This window comes from Corylus avellana, chromosome 1 (genome assembly GCF_965113065.1).
Source record: "Corylus avellana chromosome 1, dhCorAvel1.hap1.2, whole genome shotgun sequence".
Taxonomy (NCBI): domain Eukaryota; kingdom Viridiplantae; phylum Streptophyta; class Magnoliopsida; order Fagales; family Betulaceae; genus Corylus; species Corylus avellana.
Genome location: NC_142490.1, coordinates 6,057,521 through 6,077,526, shown reverse-complemented (window position 1 = coordinate 6,077,526; position 20,006 = coordinate 6,057,521). Strand labels below are relative to the sequence as shown.

The 20,006-nt window shown below is 34.3% G+C and overlaps 1 protein-coding gene across 2 annotated transcripts; it reads left to right on the top strand.

Annotated features, from left to right (window-relative positions):
* The first annotated feature begins 3,795 nt into the window (after positions 1-3,795).
* On the top strand, positions 3,796-17,793 carry LRS1 (Transducin/WD40 repeat-like superfamily protein). Of its 2 annotated transcripts, XM_059579927.2 has the most exons (20): positions 3,796-3,915; positions 5,872-5,981; positions 6,082-6,096; positions 7,291-7,449; positions 7,982-8,047; positions 8,157-8,246; positions 8,428-8,733; positions 8,902-8,999; positions 10,327-10,362; positions 10,494-10,614; positions 10,756-10,992; positions 11,230-11,325; positions 11,492-11,557; positions 11,752-11,790; positions 11,883-12,017; positions 12,746-13,107; positions 13,829-13,922; positions 14,592-14,780; positions 16,490-16,610; positions 17,112-17,793. In XM_059579927.2, exons 2-19 carry the CDS (start codon positions 5,883-5,885, stop codon positions 16,586-16,588), a joined length of 2,307 nt encoding a protein of 768 aa, XP_059435910.1. In that variant the 5' UTR covers positions 3,796-3,915; positions 5,872-5,882; the 3' UTR covers positions 16,589-16,610; positions 17,112-17,793. The 2 variants fall into 2 exon arrangements, with proteins under 2 accessions (XP_059435910.1, XP_059435911.1); XM_059579928.2 differs by lacking the exon at positions 6,082-6,096.
* Positions 17,794-20,006: the final 2,213 nt, after the last annotated feature.

The following is a 20,006-nucleotide window of genomic DNA, read 5'->3' as shown; positions in this document are numbered from 1 at the left end:
ATGTTTCATAGTCTAAGTTCCTCATATATGATCAGGAAAACATAAAGAGATTGTGTTTTTTTTTTAATACTATTAATTTCATTTAAAATAAAGATGCTAAAATTTTTTTATGGGCGCCCTTATTTTACTAAACAAAAAAATATTGGCATTATTATTATTGTTTTTTTTGTTCAGAAAACATTGACATTATTTATACTTTCTTCAAGTGTCATTCTTTGTCATATCTCATCCAACAATCTAAGTTTAATGTTTTTTTTTTTTAGTAGCAAATATATCGACCTCATCTTTTAGCATGTTCTTTTAATAAAAGAAGGATGTGCCAATTGAGAAAGACCAAATTAGACAACCTACAAACAATAAAAAAAGAAAAAGAAAAATACGCATCTACAGAAAAAAATAAATAATTAAATAAATGAAATGAAGACAAAAAGGAAACAAGAAAAAGCTTATTTCAAGGTAATATTGGGGTTCTAGTCTTCTAGACAAAGAAAGCCGTGTGGATGGGTTCAGAACTTCAGATCATGGTCTTAAAGCTTCCTTTGACTAAAAAATAATAATTTAATAATTTGAATTCACGGGCAAGCACATAACGTGGTCGGAATTTTAATTACTTAAAAAAAAAAACAATGAAAAATTACAATTTATTCCCTAAAGTTGACAGCGTTTTTCAATTCGAACACTAAAGTTTCAATTTTTGCAATCCACCCTTTCAAAGTTTCAAATTTTTACAATTTGATCAATTGTATCGAAAACTTCCCATATTGCCCATATATATATATATATATATATATATATATATATTTTATAGAAAATTAAAAAAAAAAATAAAAATTCAGGGTGGCCGTAGCCACCCCTTTGCCCATTTGGCCATTTTTGCACCTCCAAATTTTTTTTCTTCATAAAAAATATAAAAATAAAAATAAAAACTAAGGGTAATATAAGAATTTTGGGATAACATTGGTCGAATTGAAAAAAATTGAAACTTTGATATTTGAATTGAAAAATACTATTAACTTTAGGAGAGTAAACTGTAATTTTTCTAAAAAAACAATGTAATTACTATTTTAAAATAAAAATGATGTGCGAACAATGATTACCAAACGGTTCAAACCAAAAGAGAGGAGGAGACCACATTATTTGGTTTTTAATTACTTTCCACTAGACGTGTCTTCCTCAGTTTCATTGTTATTATTATTATTTTTATTTTAACAATGAAAAAGGGGTTCATCTTCTCCGCTAGATGAGTCCTGAATGACTAGTACTACTATTATTGTTTTTTTATTCTATTCAAGATGAGAAAGAGGAAAAAGAAAAATTACAACCAAATAAAAACACAAATAGGGTGGCCAACCCTAAATAACAAATGAATTACTAGGGACTACAAACGAAAGCAAAGCAAATGAATTCATAAAGAGTAGGAACCCTTCTCGGACCCTTACAAGGACCACAAAACTAGAACAAGTATTGAACGAGGTTGAAACAAAGCCACCTAAAGGAGGCCACACTACAAAGAACAAAATCGGCAACCACACGCGAGAAGGAGAAGCCACCACTATTATTATTGTTTTTAGTAAATTTTTCTTTGTGGGTTTGCATATGGCTATTGGCTAATAAAGCTCTAAAGAATCTTTTACTATTATTATTGTATACAAATTATTTCTCTCTAGTATGCAACAATATATAGTTTAATATGTACACATGTAGAAGAGTGAAGTGTAAGTCTTATGATTTGTATTAAATTTTACAAATTTAATAATATTTATAATACTACAATATAATAAATATGTATGCATAGTTAGATAGAAGGTGCAAAAGCATAAATGCATGTAAATGAATATGAGGTTTCATTTAAAGAGATGTTAACTAAAAACAAGGAAAGCTGTTGAACTAATTGTCAAATCCATGTGGTGTGGGCACGTCGATAACTTTTAGGAGTTTTCTTTGAGACCCCACAGTTTCAAGTTTCCTCCCAGAATATTCCTACACTTTCTCTATTCTATTACTTGCACGTCTTGTTGTGTGTTGTTGACACTTGAAGGACTCACAGTGGTGGATATTCAAACTCCTCCTTGCTTAAGGATCAGATATTCATGTAGATATGATTTGGGATGACTTGGATATCCTCCTAATACATTTGTTATACGGCTGTCCTATAATAGATTTGTTGATTTTCTTTTATTAAATTCACAACTCGTGATTGACTTAACTCATTAAGAATTTAATACATGAAAATATCAAGGAGTATTGCCAAAACCAGGACTTCTATTTTGAGTAATGCTATTTGGAGTCTGTTTTGGATTGTGTTTGAGAAATAAAGCTTTTAAGTCAAAAAAAGCTTTTGGGCAAAAGCTTCATTTTTGTAATTTTGCCAAAAGTACGTTTTGATAATTTTTAAGCTTTTTGGACCCCTAAAAACGCTTTTAATTTTTTTTATCAAACGAGTACTTTTTTCTTCAAACTGACTTTTTGAGTGTTAAAAATATTTTTAGACCTCTCAAACACAATCTCAAACAGACTCTTAGTATAATGTTATACAACTGTTATGTAATTGGAATGTCATGGCATAACAATGAGTCTTTAGATCAACAAAAACTTGTAAAAAAGAAGAGGTATGATATGGGCTTAACTGAGCCCCACATCTAAGACCCAATTTTTACTTACGTGGTACAAAACTATATAAGAGTTGTGTCAAATGGTTCAAAATTAAAATTTCAAAAGAGAGACAAAAATCAAAACATATATCCACAAAAATTGGGTCTTAGATGAAACTTAGTTGAACCATTATTATATCTCAAAAAAGAATATTCATTAGCTGATTTTCACTGTTACATCATCTCAATTATATGACAGTTATATAACAGTATACTAAATAACATTTATTATTTAGTTATTATTGCCCTTCCAAAAGATAAAATTATAATAAAGATTTGTAATGCTACTTGAGAATATTGAGTAATATTTTTCATTGAGGTTTGTAGACTGTTATATAACTTGATGATGTAATAATGAAAATTAATTATTGAATCAACACTTAAAAAAAATAGATGATTTTCAGTGGCATGTCATTCTAGCAGTATGACAGTCATATAACATTCTATTAAATAACATTACTCTTATCTTTTTTATTTTAAAAAATGAAACACATGCATGAGCGAGTAAAATTCTATTCATCACCTCTCATCCACTTTATATATTTTAAAGCCTATGTGACGTGGCCATTTCAACTAAAATACTAATTTTTATGCACTAAATACTATAAAAAATTACATCAAGTAAACTTTGAAGAGATAAAAAAAATAATGACGATGATGTATAGCATTACTCGAGCATAACCACAGCAAAATTCCGAAGGTAAAAATCATTATAAATTTATATATTTACTCTTATGTAGAGCAGTACCTAAAGAAGGAGAAAAATTAGAAAAGAGCCAAAGATTCAGGGAATATACACAAATACCTGAAATACGTGGGGGCAAAATAGCGAAACTGACCTACTTTTATCCCTCCAAAAACCCAAACCACACTCGCACCCCACTCCAAACAAAACGCACTCGCTAAGGGACATTTTCGTAATTCAACACCCTCCTCATTGATTGCACGCCCTCCTCTTCGTTGCCCAATCCGGCCCCACCTAACAGACCGACGGCCAGCGAAGCGAGTACAGGAAAAATGCCCCACACCATCGAGTACAGCTGTGCCTCCCTTCCCATATGCATATCTGTTCATGCGAAATGACCCTTGTGACCTCGATTAAACCCAAAAAACCGAGTCAAAGGACTTCGCTATTTGCCACAATAAAATCGAAACCCACACAACTAATTTTTTTACTCTCGTTTATCTCCCTCTCTAATTTGGAACTTCGGCAGTGGGAGAAGAAAACAAGCTGAGAGAGCTTCAATTGTGTCACTGATTCAAGGTTAGGGTTTTGGTTTGTTTTCTAAGGATCTTTATATGTTTTATGTAGTTTTGTTTTTTTCTAGATTATGTATTTTTCTTTTTTTGATTTTGTATTTTTTGTTGGGGTTTTAGAATTACTGGGTTGGTTCATTATGCGTTGAAACCATAAATTTCATGATCCGATTACGTAATTGGGTGAGGATCAATGGGGTTTTTCCCGGGGTTTGCGGTGTTTGAAATCTTATACTGGGTCTTGTTTCTGTTTTTGTTTTCGATGGTGAATTAGGTGAGTCTTGGGCCATTGAGAAGTTTAGACTTGGAATGGTTTGATGGGTTTTGCGAGTGTGTTTGAGATAAGCAGCTTTGGGCTTTGTGGTGGCTGAGAGAAAATGTGGGGAAGATAGGGTGGAATTTTTGGGTGTTTAATTTTTTGTTCTTTGGCTGTGACAAATGTAGGGAATGAAGGAAGTTGAGATAGGCAAGTGAGAATGGATGGTTCATCTCAAATGAACCTAATAGAGCTAAATTTAAAAAATTATGAGTGTTTTTGGAACCGTGGAGCACCTTTTGCTTTCTCAGGCTGTTAGTGCTTTGTGTAATAATAATAAGCTTCTTTGGCTTGATAGTATCACCAGCATGACTCATGCTTGGCTATGCATGAATGGAGCTAGAGTTGGGTAACTATCAGTATCATTGGGATTTTGGAGCTGATCCTTTTGTTTCCTAAGGTCATCTCTTTCGGTATATGTATATATTAAATGTGAAGGAATGCTGTCTGTTTCACTTGAAAGTCTTTCCAGCGCGCTGCGCGACTCATGCTCTCATGAAGGCTTGTCTTGGTCCCATATGCGTGTACTTCTTTTGGTGGATCAAAGTATAGGATGCGATTAGGTTAATGATGGTAGTTGCTTTTTTTATGAATTGGTACTTGATTTTAAAGTTGCTTTCTTAAAAAAAAACAATTGTTTTAGGTTGGGTGGAATTTGAGATTAGGCCAAGGAATGCCAGGAGGAAGTGGTAGGATGGGTTAGGTTGTTAAATCCATCACACACACTATTTAGAAACTTCAATCAACCTGATAAATGTCACAACTTAACAATCCAAGGTATTAGCAGCGCTTCGACATTTTACAAGATTTTACCACACACATTGCTTGTTTTTATATGCACATATAATACATTATCCTCATTATTCCCCCCTCTCCCGTTCTTCTCCTTTTCCTCGTGGATTGCACTTCTATGAGATTGTAGCTTCTTGTGAGGCCTACTTTTTTTTTTCTTTTTTCTTTTGATGAATTTTCTTTCAAAGAAAAAGAAGTTATGCAGTGAGAGATTGGGCCTCAATTTCCTTCTAAGGCAAACAGTACATTATTTCATAAAAGTTACCATTTTAGGATATGAATAAAAGAAAATCACTGCGTAAATATTCGTTCATGTTTGACAAGTAACAATGCGAGTGGGGTCATGCTAGACTTGGGTATTGTTGGTCCATCTCAGCTTGAATATCACCTATTTGTATCCGGTGGGCACTGGCCTAGTTTGCCCTTGCCCATATTCATAATGTCAATTATGGTTGTACAATTTTTATTCTTTATTTTTTTATTTTTTATATATATATATTTTAAATTTTGAATGTGATCGTGGTATTGTATTCTTATTATCAATCTTCTAAAATTATAATTTTACCTGTTTTGCATGGAAAGTTGGGAAATGTAGAACTTTCTGCTCTTGGTGTTGTATTTTTCAAATTGGTGTAAATTATTAACCACTGAATCTTAAATGAAAAGGCAAAGAAAATGCTTATAGTTAGTGTTTTATAAAAGACCAGAATGCCAACTTTGGTATTATATTGTGGGAACCAAGGGCGTATGATAGCACTGACTTACCAGTTTTGAAGAAATCATTGGTGATTAACTTAAGATATTTGTGGTTTCATTATTTCTGATTTATTTGTTAATAATATAAATATGTTCCAGTGGTTTCTGAAATGCACCGTGTGGGTAGTGCGGGCAACACAAACAGTTCTACTCGCCCTCGTAAGGAGAAGAGGTTAACATACGTGTTGAATGATGCAGATGACAGAAAGGTGAATTACTTTTTTTCTTTTCTTTTTTATGAAACTCACAGCTTTAAGATTTTATTTTTTACTTTTGCCTAAAAGAGACACCTTCATTCTTTTGTCTCAGGCCATTAAAAGGAAGGTAAGTACTCGACTGGAGATATTTTTTCTTTCTTCCTTTTCAGTACACTGTGTTTACTATATTGCTCACTGAGGCCCTAATTTACCAATTTCAATAGTTTACTTATCAAAAAAAACTATATTGCTATTTTTTTGGTTAGAGATCTGTCATTATCATCGTGATGCTGTGATTTTCTGTTGGTTGGTTTTTCTTTGCTTTATCATGATTCAATGATGCCATGCTTCTCCTGATTTTAACTGAGTTCCTGTGATCCAAATAAAAAAAAGATTCTGTTGTAGTGTCCCCACCAAATACATTGAAGGTTTTCCTCATTATCATTGTTTCACTTCCTCAATTATCCAATTCAACTTAAACGTGATATATCATTCCTTGTTCAAGCAACCTATGATCATGTGTATTAGCAAGCGTGTTCCCATAGCTGGGGCCCAACAGAATTGTAAATCATTGATGACTGGCAAGGTTAATTTGGTTTTGCATATAACCACCTGTATATCTATATATCCATAATAAACATGAGTTCTGCTGAATTGTTGAAAATTTTGCTATCCTTTTGTTGTTTGTGTTTAGATGCGTTTATTATATATTTTCCATGGATTCGTGACAATTCTAATCGTTTAATTGTTCAAATTTTTAATTTTATTTTGTTTCCTTGTTCAAGGTTTGAAAGCACAAAATCCTTTCTGCAGGGAAATGCGTTTGAGCCCTTCATTTGGTTGGCATAGGCGTCATAGTTTTTTTTTTGTTTTTTTTGTTTTTTTTGCATTATACAAAAAATGGTGTGTGTTGCTTAAGCTTGGACACCAACAGTCATGCAATTATTAGAGTACATTCTGCCTTAAACTTTAGCTTTGCAATTTTGCTTTCTGTGATGAAGGTGATAAAAATCAGTCATTAGTCACTAATTTGTTTTTTCACTTGAAAGAAGTATGACTATCTCCTTTTCATGTTGGAAGGTCATTTGAAACTTAAACGTCTCCCACAGTTTAATTGTGGAAGTGTCAGATCCATAACCTAAGCGGCACCCCAGTACATTTGGAACTCATCCATGTGTTCCCCCCCTCCCCCCACCTTCCTTCCCTCTTTGTGGAGCTTTTATTGAATTCTCAGAGGAAATTTAGGGTAATAACATTACTACTGTTGATGGGGTTATAAATTCTCATATTACTGCGTTTTGCAATGTTTCTCTGTCTGCAGCATTCTGCAGGCGTAAATTGTATTGCTGTCTTGAAATCATCAGGAGCTGATGGGCGTGATTACCTCTTCACTGGGAGCCGTGATGGCACGCTTAAAAGATGGGCTTTGAATGAAGATGCATCTACCTGCTCTACTACTTTTGAGTCTCATGTGGATTGGGTACTGTTTATCTCTCTCCATTCTGTTGCCCTTATTTTTTCACGTATCATTAGTTACTAAAAGAGATAATTGGATGCTTCAATTTTGACAGTTGTCATTTGGTAATGTTGCAACTTCAGTTATTCTTTTAAGCTTATTACTCGGTTGGGGTTGAGAAGGAGCCAATTTAAGTTATTTTTCTCCAGCTGAATTCCAGTATAGTTATTGCTGTTAGAGTTGAGCTTCCACACTAAAATAAAGGAGGGGAAAAAGAATAAAAGAGTATTAAACATGTTTAATGTCTTATGTTTTGTTAGATATTTTTGGGCTCTTGTATCTCTATTATTATCTCTTCAGCCCAGCTAATGTGGGAAAAGGGAAAAGAAATAGTGTTAGACGTCAAATGTTGATATCTTCGTTTGTATAATGTGTTTAAATATTAAGATTTATAATTCTTCTATCTTTATAAGATATTAGCTCGTGATACTGCTTCTGCTGTATTGCATGTACAATTTATAATTGAGTATATGGGGGAATGCCGCTGGTTGTGCAGGTTAATGATGCTGTCCTTGCAGGTGATAATACGCTTGTTTCCTGTTCCTCAGATACCACCCTTAAGGTTTGTTAATTTTGATCATTGTTGTTAGTTCTGTACTCTGCAATATCTTTGGTTGTGGTATTGTTGACTGACATGATTGTGTGTTATAATACTTGTTGTCATAAACCAGACATGGAACTGTTTGTCTGATGGAACGTGTACGAGGACTCTCCGTCAACACTCTGACTATGTTACTTGCCTTGCTGCCGCAGAAAAAAATGTAATTTCTTGTCAAATTTTGTGTGGGCCTTATTAAGAGCATGTATGAAAGGTTCCTGTCAGTGCATCCTACTATGTATATCATTTTCTAATTCAATATGATAGCAGAAATTGTGCTCGAGGCATATTATAAATTCCATGAAAGTCATTTTCTGATCCTTTTATAGTGTCATGCATTTTAGAGCAATATTGTTGCCTCTGGGGGCCTTGGAGGGGAGGTTTTCGTATGGGATCTAGAAGCTGCACTTGTTCCAGTCTCAAAGTCAGGTGATGCAATGGAAGATGATTGTTCAAATGGTGTCAATGGATCAGGGAACTCCCTACCGATTACAAGTTTACGTACTATAAGCTCAAGCAACAGCATTTCTGCGCACACAAGTCAGTCCCATGGATATGTTCCAATTGCTGCCAAAGGCCATAAGGAGTCAGTTTATGCATTAGCAATGAATGATAGTGGAACACTTCTTGTCTCTGGTGGAACTGAGAAGGTATATTCTGATATTTATGGTAACTGTTATACCTCTGTTATATTTCTGTATTACCTATGAAATTATTTGAGGTGGCTGTATATTCTGATATTTATGGTTGAATCGACTCTGATAACTTTTATCATCATATAAGGTATAGATTGTCTCATTTTCTTATTTTTTCTCTAGGTTGTTCGTGTTTGGGACCCAAGAACTGGTTCAAAGACTATGAAACTACGAGGGCATACGGATAACATTAGGACTTTGCTTCTGGATTCTACTGGCAGGTACATTTGATTGGGTCTGCATTTTTTTCCTTGATTTATACACCAAAGTTATGTTTGTAAAATTTTTAATATTTTTTTAGCTCTAGGTTCAATTTAGGAATTTCACAATTCAATATCTGTAACAGGTGATAGGATCATGGGAATTATATTTGAATAAGACTGAAAACAATTTGACCCATTTCCTCCAATTGCATTCATTTGACTTGAATAGTTCTATATCTCAAATTTAATGTCATGTTATGAAATGTTCTCAGAAACTTGAATAATTGGAGGGAGTCTGATTTTTAATTTGTTCATAGAGCTTGTCATGTATACTTGTTAAATGTGATAACATCTGAGGGGAGTATTTGAAAAAGATAACATGACCGCTAGAATGTCTATTGATAGGTATTTCAGCATGTGCTAGAGAGGAAGTGAGTTTTACAATTTCCCTATTCTATAGAAAAGAAGTGCAGAAGTCAGACCTATGTAAGATAATAGTATCTTACAGTTAGGGATACTGTTCAGTGGATGTGCTCAACCAAAATGTTTGAATAGGTCAGTATTAGTGAAAGGAAGGATGAGAGCATGTCTATTTGTTATAAAGAAATTGGTGGAATCTAGGGGAAGCTTCATATCTGTTATTGTTCCTTGGACTACCCTGCTTTAGTTTTTATAAAAACATTTGGTGGATCTGCTCAGTCTGCTAATGATTGTACGCGGACACTTCAACAGTTAGCAGATATATTTGCAGTTTCGTAAAATGGTGTTGCTTTATAATTTTTTTTTTTTCTTATGTTTGGGTTGATGGTAGTTTCTGTCAAAATTCCATTCTTGATGATTGATGTGTGCCAGGAAATGTTATGGAAATTGGGTTAACTGATATACTATGGAATGTCTAACCATTATCATAAATCTTCAGTGTGCAAAATGACCAGCATGATCCTTTTTCCTTGTTTTGGGTAAAAATTCGAATCCCATCCCTACCTTTGTTTTAGATACTATGCTTACACTGGGTTTGGCTGAAATATTTCAGTTGGGGCTCTTGCTTTTCTTGAAACCTTGTTAATTGGTTGTTCGAATTTGGGCTATCAGTTGCCAAGTTTTCAGTGGATATATGGGTTGCCTTTTTTCTTCTTCTTCTTTTAATTTGTCAAAATCAACAATCCTTCCATGCAAATTTGCTTTCATACCACCTCACATACACAAGACATACTTAGGCCAACCATCTTTATGGTAACCATTCTGGTTGGGTGTTTCACCTATGCCGTATTCATGTGTACTGTATTTTATAATATTTTTTGTTCGTGCAAATTAGTGATGGTTTTTGTAAACTTCATTCTTGCAGACTTTGCTTATCAGGATCTTCGGACTCTATGATCAGGTAGATATCTGACAACTTTCTTCTTCTGTAAAATAACAATGCATCATATGTAAGCATACAGACGTGTATGTGCATAATATCAGCACTTGTCCTTTGGTCATAGTTAACCAATTTACCACCTCTCTTTATAGACTCTGGGATCTTGGCCAGCAGCGCTGTGTGCATTCGTATGCTGTGCATACAGATTCTGTTTGGGCACTTGCCAGCACTCCAACATTTAGTCATGTTTATAGTGGTGGGAGAGACCTTTCTGTGAGTACAGTTTTCTTGTATAAAATAATTAATTTTTCTCATTACGCTCTATTGTCTAGCTTTTTTTTTTTTTTTGAATGTCTCTTTCTATTTAGCTTTCATGCTCATCTTTTTGATGCCCAATTCTGTTTATACCCTCAGTTGTACTTGACAGACTTGGCGACAAGAGAGAGTCTTTTGCTTTGCACAGGGGAACACCCTATTCTGCAATTGGCTTTGCATGACGATAGTATATGGGCTGCAACTACTGATTCTACTGTTAATAGATGGCCTGCTGAAGGATGCAACCCTCAGAAGGTCTTTCAAAGAGGTGGTTCTTTCTTAGCTGGGAACTTATCCTTTTCGCGGGCGAGGGTTTCCTTAGAGGGATCTACCCCTGTGAGTAATGCTTCTTTCTGTTTCTTCATAATTTGTATTGATTTGATGATGCTATTGCATGTCTTAGGTCGATGACATGTGTCATTATTGGATGCTGGTAAATCAGCATTCTGGAGTTTTTGTTTCTTGTTGGTCTTTTTAATTCTTGAGTTTGTTTCTTTTGGATGTTTGCATTTTGGGGATTGAGCTTAGTGTTCTGACTCATTGAGGTACTGGTCTTTTGGCATTGTTGTGTAGGTTCCTGTTTACAAAGAACCGACGATTACCATACCTGGAACTCCTGGAATAGTACAGCATGAAATTTTGAATAATAGAAGGCATGTGTTGACTAAGGTAATCATGATGCTTCCCTCATATTTTACCATGATAAAAATCATTTTGTTATTTGTAATCTTTAGTTTTGTTTTAATAAGATTGGATTATTAGTTGCCAAAAAAAATCTTTAGTTTTGATGCCCCTCAAAATGAGACCTCATAAAATCTAAATCTCTCATTAACAGGATACTGCTGGTTCAGTCAAGCTGTGGGAGATCACCAGGGGCATTGTGGTTGAGGATTATGGAAAGGTTACACTAGTTCTTTTTTTATGTACTTGTATTGTATCTGACTAGAATGATATGATTGTTCACATGGCACTAATGCCTGTTTTTGTAAGGGCCCGGGTTATTTCTTGCAATATATTTTCATATATTAGTAAGTTTATAAATTTCATTTTGGGAGAACCCCATAATCATTCATGCTTTTATTGTCAATATTCCAGGTGTCATTTGAGGAAAAAAAGGAAGAGCTATTTGAGATGGTATGATTTCTCTAATATAGCTATATGAGAGACTTTGTGGTTTCACTCCGACAATTCTGATTATTTTCATTATGATCTTCTTACTGCTTCAGGTAAGCATTCCTGCATGGTTCACAGTGGATACCAGGCTTGGAAGTTTATCTATCCATTTGGACACCCCGCAATGCTTTTCGGCTGAGATGTACTCAGCTGACCTTAACATTGTGGGGAAACCCGAGGATGATAAGGTATACACATTTAAATTACAAGCTCTTACTGTTGCTTTATTTATTTATTATTTATTTTTAGGGTACTTTATTTGAATGGATTTGTCCTCCCTTCTCACTTCTTTTGTTTTCCTCTTTCCTCTCTCTCTCTTTTTTTTTTTTTTTCCTGGGGCCAGTTTGGGGATATGCTATATGTCTTGTATTCTAGATTGATGTCATTCTTGTATTGATATTATTTGTTCTTTGTGGATATTCAACTTTGCACCAAATGTTGGTACATTACAGGTTGAAATATGTGATCATTTTCCCTTTTCGACTTGATAAAAAAATGTTTACATACTTATTTCTTTTTGGCTTTATTCTGTTGAATATTTATTCAGTTTTGTTTCCTCTGAGAGAATGAAATTGTTGTCTTATATCTTTGTGAATATATTGCTTCTTTTGAAAGAACCCTATAAACCAGTAAGATCGTTAAATAGTCTCAAAAATTTAAAAGTTCTTAAGTTTGGTCATAACACTCTGACACCATGTATAAGTTGCTGAGTGTTACGATCCTCTGGTTTCCCAAACCATTCTAGTTGTTCTACATATGTAGAGGATTTCTCTTTATATAACCATCAATGATAAGAAATTAAGATGACCATCAATAGTAAGAAATTAAAAGCAAGTTTCAGAATCAACCTCTACTTGAAGCTTTCTTTCTGTACATTTTCATGAAATCTTTGTTTGCATGGCTGGTATTTTTGCAGGTTAATCTAGCTCGAGAAACTCTTAAAGGACTCTTGGCTCATTGGTTGGCGAAAAGAAAGCAAAGATTTGGAACGCTGCCTTCCGCCAATGGCGATGTGTTACCTGGGAAGGATATTAGCCATAGAAGTATTGTGCATTCAAGAATTGAGGCTGATTCTAATGCCGACAATGATGCCATGGTGTATCCTCCATTCGAATTTTCTACTGTTTCCCCTCCTTCCATTATAACTGAGGGCTCCCATGGAGGTCCATGGAGAAAGAAAATTACCGATTTAGATGGAACTGAAGATGAGAAAGACTTTCCTTTCTGGTGTCTGGATTGTGTGTTAAATAATCGCCTACCTCCCAGAGAAAATACCAAGTAACTGTCTAACTTTCAATACATTTGTTTTTTGGTTGTAGAACTGCCTTTTCTAGTTCCTGTTGTGTGTTTGACAGTTGCTGGTGCTTTCTGTTTTTTTTTGATAAGTAATGTGATATAAAACTGGGAAATAAGTTTTTCTGTTGGGTATTAAAACTGGGAAATAAGTCACTATCTGTTAACATGTTTCCAATGTATATGCTTACTTATGTCCATGTTTTCTGCATGAAGCACTTGACTCTAGCATACTGTTCTGCTAGAATCAAATAAAACTATTATGAAACTATGATTCTTGTATATGCTTGAGAAGTTAATAAAAGATTTGCTGCCTTATTGTCTTGAGGATTCTGTTGGTTTGTCTCCTTGAGGCTGCAATTTCTTATTATTCTTTGGATAGGTTTTGGGTGGTCTTGCTGTATCGTTTGGGTTTCTTGCTCGTTTGAATCCTCTTGTGTATATTGCCTGTGTACTTAGGGGCATCTTATGCTTTTTAATAATATAAACTTCATTACTTATTAAAAATAAAATAAAATTGGAAGATGTTTTCAAATTCTTGTTTAGCTGGATTTAAAAGAAAAGGGAAAAAAATGGTCTGTTGAATTCTTTTTTGCAGGTAGAATCTCATTCTGCTGAAAGAGTGCAATGATTGTACATGTCTTTCGAGTATTATTTGCCAACGAAAGCAATTTTTCACCCAACAACTTGTTTTACCATTTTGCAGGTGCAGTTTTTATTTACATCCATGTGAAGGTTCCGCTGTCCAGATCCTGACACAAGGGAAACTAAGTGCACCTCGTATATTGAGGATTCAAAAGGTGAGTTTTTTGGTTTTCTTTTTAGTGAACAGACAAATGTTTTCACATTATTTTTATGATTAAATTACCTTTGTCTGAAGAAAATGTTCTATTTTGATTTTTGATGACATACTGAATTATTGGCAACTAAATACTGTGTTTCATCTGCAATAGAAAAATACAGATCCTTTTGTATCAGTGAAGCAAACACACTGTGGGCTGATAAAAATCCGAACTCCCATCATTAATCCACTTTTTATAATATAAAGATGACATGTGAATCAGTTATAATTCCCTTCTTTAACATATGAACTGTGAATGCGAAGACGAGATGCGAGAAAGCGGAAATTAACTAGCACGTCATTTTCTGTGTATTATAATGGGTGCCTTGCTATCTTCAATTTAAGAGACAAGCTTTCTGTGATGAAATGTTGGTATGACAAGCCTTCTGTAGAAAGGTAAAATTTTATGGCTGTGTTCTGGTGGGTATGGCTCTACACATGCACATTCTCATATAATCATATGCATTGGTTTGACTTGTATCGTCAGAATGTGAGTGACTTTCATTGATTGGAGAAAATATCAACTTTCTTGCTTCAGATCAATGTTATGTTATATTAAAGTGCTTCTTCTGCATGGTTTGGAAGAATCAAGTATGAATAATGCAGATCTTTTGCTTTGTTGACGTAGGTCATTAATTATGTCCTAGAAAAGATGGTCCTTGACAAACCCTTGGATGGTGGAAATCCGGATGGAGCATTTGCTCCTGGACTTGGAGGGCAGTTACCGCACTCAGTAGTTGGAGATGGATCTTTTCGGTCTGGATTGAAGGCTTGGCAGAAGCTTAAACCTTCAATAGAGATATTGTGCAACAATCAGGCAAGCGGATTTACTCCTTGGATATATAGTTTGAATAGATGAACTTTTTGATGAGATTCTGGTATATAAACCATGAATTTATGGTGCTGGAAATGTTTAATAAAATTAGAATGTGTGAGAGAAATATAGAAATGATAAAGAAAATAACTTAATAAATCTTGTTCTGGAAATTTTGTACTCCTTCCCACTAAGATGTCCTCTTTGAAGTTAGAATGACATTATATAAATCATGCTTTCACTTGTTGAATTTCATTTTTCCAACTTTGCCCTCTATGTTTGTTGCTATTCAATGTGGGAAGGGAGGAAAGTTAAATTTGTCGCCCAGGGATCATTGGAGAAAGTGAGGTATTTCTGTGGAATTGAAGTAGGCAAATATTTATGGACAGTTTTGAAAGTAACAAGAAAATCTAAGTGGAATTGAAGTATCTTGTGGTTGATGTTGAGCAAATCTGATGCTCAACTTTGATCCTCTGTCCATACTTGACATGTACAAATGATGCATGAGTTGTCTGAATCTTGATATTACTTGGTTCTATAGCATATTGACATATATTTTATTTTGGCTACTGGTTTAGTTAGGTATCTAACATGTTGATTAGCCTTGGCATGTTCTTCAAGATTGTGCCAATTTCAAAGATTCAAAATGCCTTCAAACTTGTCAAGGCAGTTTCGGGTTTAGGATTAATGAGGGGTCGAACTATTGGAACCTCTTTCGATACTTGAAATTTGCTGCTTTTGATGGTAGTCATCTAAATCTACAAAATCTCTATGACCATGCTCCGAACTGTGTATATGGACAAACTACTAATTTTGTGTTTTCAGAAACTATTGAATAGTAAGTGTCACTGTGATCATACAGGGCATTATTCTCATAAAAGAATCTTTCACCTTCATATTTTCTTCTACATTGAAGATATTGAATATCTATAGCTGTTATTTCTTCTATATAGAGAATAACTTTTATGGGGACTTGGCACAAATCAAGTCATTTGTGCCTGCCATTGAGAGGATGACAAATCAACATGGAACAACAACAAAAGTGAGTGTTGTAGAAACACCAAATCTATCTCTTATTTACAAAATTCAAAATTCAAAAAAACCAAGAAATAAAGAACAAATCAAAAGAGAAAGATAAAAGATTTGGTGTTTTCACAACACTCACTTTTGTTGTTTCATGTTATATGTCATCCTCGTAATATTGGGCACAAAAGACTTGGTTTGTGCCAAGTCCTTATAAAAGTTATTCTCTCTATGTATTGTTTGATTTTCAATTTGTTGTTGTTTGTCTCCTGAACTAAATGCTGGAGTACTGAATGAAATATGGACCGGCTTAAACTAAAATTTATTAGAAACTAGCAATCTAATATATTACAATATTTCACTCTCCAATTTCCTTTATTTTATTTTATTTTTATAATTTTTTCTATGTTATAAAGTCTAGGAATTGATTTCCAATGCTTAAGCTACACAGTATGCAATCAGAATCTGACTGTCTTCTTTTAGAGTTAAATTGAAGTCTTCAGGAACCAAAGTTGATAGCTCAACTTTGAGACTCCTTGAGAGCTCATATATTGGTTGAAGAAAGAGCTCAATGCATTATGAACAGCTTGATTTGATTGATGCCAAGTTTAAATGAATGGAGTTGCTTTCAGTATTCTCATGTGGCAGCTTTGGTGCGCATTTAGAAAAACTATTTTGCTTTTTTCCAGGTCTTGTCCCCAGACATGAGCTTAGCCACAGTACGAGCTTATATATGGAAGAAATCTGACGACCTTATTCTCAATTATAGAGTGGTCCAGCCCAGGTGACTCATATGACATCCAGGAGGAGGTGTGTGCTAACCTAATTTTACTATCAACTTGTTTGTTTTTTTGGTGTCTCTCTGAACTATCTTCCAATTCCATATTTGTTGCATATACAAAATAAGTGATGATTTATGGCATGTGGAAAACATTTTCCTGCAAAACTATCTTAGGAATTCAAAAGTGGAGGAGGTGGATTTTGGTATTGATATATATAAAGGTTTTTTTTTTTTTTTTTTTTTTTTTGGGTCCAAAAAAGGTTGTCACTTGATTTAAGTTCTGATGAACAAGTTTGAATGTGTTTACATTTTGATTAGAACAAGACAAAAATTAACTTCACACTTTTTTAGAACAAGGTCTTCTTATCTCCTCTTCCCCCCCTGTTCCCCCCACCCACACACACACCCAAAAAAAGGGGGAGGGGATGGGGGGGGGGGGGGGGGGGGGGTGTGGAATCTTAATCTCACTCTATCACGAAAAACAGTCAGTGATCCAATCATGTCTTAGCAATTTCAATTAATATTTGCAGGTGATCTTGTGCTTGTGTAAAATACTGGGAATATAATTCTTCACGGGTGCTTACGGTGATCGAAGTATTATCAGGTTTGTAAATTTGGAAAACCAATTGGTTGCTGAGTATAGCTGCATTCTCCAAATGCGAGGATAAGTTTCCGGTTTGCAGTTTCATAGTTGAACAGATGATGGTATTATTTGTCTAGCCAGCAGGCAAACTTTCAGTGGATGTTGCAAAGTGTTATAATGGAGCAGAGTCTGCATGCAGCAATATAGGGGTTTTTTGACTCGAACAGAATTAAGTAAAGTGTTCCTTGGGACTTTTCTGAGGAGCTAAATTTAGGGATATTATGATGTCGAAAGATTTGTAGATCTGTAGTTTGGTCACATACCTAGTCATAGAAACAATGTTGTGAAGGCTATTTTTTTTTTTTTTTTTAAATTTTTTTTTTTTCTTTTTGGAAATAAAACATTTTCAATGTCTCATATTAGTTAGTTCTTTGAGTTATATTTCTAGATATATTTTTTACCCCATTGCACTGTTCTCTTATGTAATTTGTTCATGCAAAGGTACTACTAGTAAATGACATTCCATGGCTGCAGAAAATGGGTTAGAAAGCCAATGGTTCCAAGGCTGGTGTGCTGTGTTAATGGCATTCTTCTAATTTCCCTGTTTATAACATGAGAAATTGATGTAATTTATGTATTCCATAAATGCTGCCAGAGGTGCTTAAAGTTCTTGGTACACTGCCATGTGCGTGCCTTGCCCCATGGATCACATTATTGCAAGAGGAGACTATTGAGAGTGATCAATAGTGGCTTTCATCCAACCACTTGGGAGTAGTCGAATTTGTTGACAATCTCTCAAGATTATCATAGTCCACCCATATGGCATGGAAAAAGTTGAAAAAGTTATTAGACTCCTCTAAGCAATGTTTAGACCATATGGCATGGAAAAAGTTGAAAAAGTTATGAGACTCCTCTAAGCAAGGTTTAGACGTAATGAGACTATAGCTTCTTGTCCTTTTGTATAATCTCGCTCTTTGACAATATATATAGCTTCTTGTCCTTTTGGTTTTAAAAATAAGAAGGAAGAACACCCTTTCCCACTAAACGTCAGAAGAAAGAGTTGGGAGTTGTGACGTGGAAATTGAAAGGTCACAGCTGCTCTGTTTTATTTATTTATTTATATCCATTTGGCTCATGTAGATGTTTTAAAGCCCAATTATTTGCTTCACTCACCAAAGACTATGATACATAGCACCTGGCATGCCATGCACGCCGGTGCAAATTTTTTTTTTTTTTTTTTTAATTAAAAAAAATGCCGTGTGCTGTTTTGCTTCACTCCCCACCAAATGTCAATGTCATTTTCGCTTTTTCTATGCCGACATGACATTGCCCTTAAAAACAATTTAATTTAATTTAGTTTATTATTCATTTATATATATATCCATTCACCGCACGGCATTAACTTAATAACCATAGAAAAGTTCAAATCACAGGCTTTGGGCAATATACTTTTTTTATTAGGATCAAGAAGATCCCAAGTCCATGATTTTTTAGTCAATCTTGTAATAGTTGCGTCTCACTTTCATTATTCATATATTTCTTTTAATCTTTTCACATTGCTTACTGCCGACTATTTTTGACACGGTCTATAAATTGGTTACAAATTTAATAAAAAATTAGCGAATTATGATTTTGTATTGTATAATTGGGTTCGGATCAATTCAGGTCGACCCAACCTGTTTAATAAACATATTAGTCTTGGGTCAACTTGCTTGTGACTTACATAATTCATACATAATTCATATAAATCAAATTAGAGAATTTTTTTTTTTTTTTAAACACCCCTAAAAGGCTAAAATTCATATATTATTATTATTATTATTATTATTATTTTCATTTAAATTTATATACATGTTGAAATGGGTCAAACGCCGTATTTAGGTGAATCCGATACGATTTATTTATTAAATGGGTTATTCGGGTCAAGTTGTATTGGGTCAACCCAAATAGACATGTATATTAAAAACGATTTATACAAGTTATGTTTTGTCACCCACTAATTTAAATAGGTCTGGTCGTACTCAAGCTTACTCATATGATATTGACCCATCAATCATCATTATTATTTTCGAGTTAACTCATGGAATTGACCCGCAACCATTCTTACTAGATATACATATGGTCATACACAAAGGAACATCAAGATCCCAGACCCACCCACGATCTTTTTGTCTTTAATAGTAGTCAAACTTGTCATAGACTCATTGTTGTTGCTCAGTTTCATTATTTACATTTTTTCTTGCCTTCTTAGCAAAATTTACTAGAAAAAAAAAAATTAGTATATCTAACGGCATATATCGTACCATATTATAGAAGACGTACTTCACATTATGTACACGGTTCGATACACTTACTTTAAATCATGATCATAAATAAATATTATTTATTTCATTTTAAATGAAGATGATCGTATTTCTTACAAATTGATTATATTAAGAAGGCAAGTATGTGAGATTTATTACGCAAATCCAAATTCATAGCAATACGAGAAACACTCCCAATAAAAAGGGTGATAATAGGCTACACCATATTTTACTCACATCATTCAAAAATTGGTCATGTTGATGCAAGGATCACCAGTGACCTAAAGCCACATTTTAAGGAGAATATCTTCTCTGCAAAACAAAGATGAGGTTATTAAAAGGCTTGCTAGTTTGGAGACCGAAGAGACTCCTTCGCCCAAGTCAATAAAGGCCCTCACCGAGAAAGAGTAAAGCTAATCAAGCTTGACATAAAGGGAGTCACAATGTGTTGTATGTGGGCGTGGAGAGGGTGTGAGTTTTCTTGGAGTCGTTGCTTGGTTGATGGAGGGCCTCACACTCTATGTATATGAGCCAGTCCC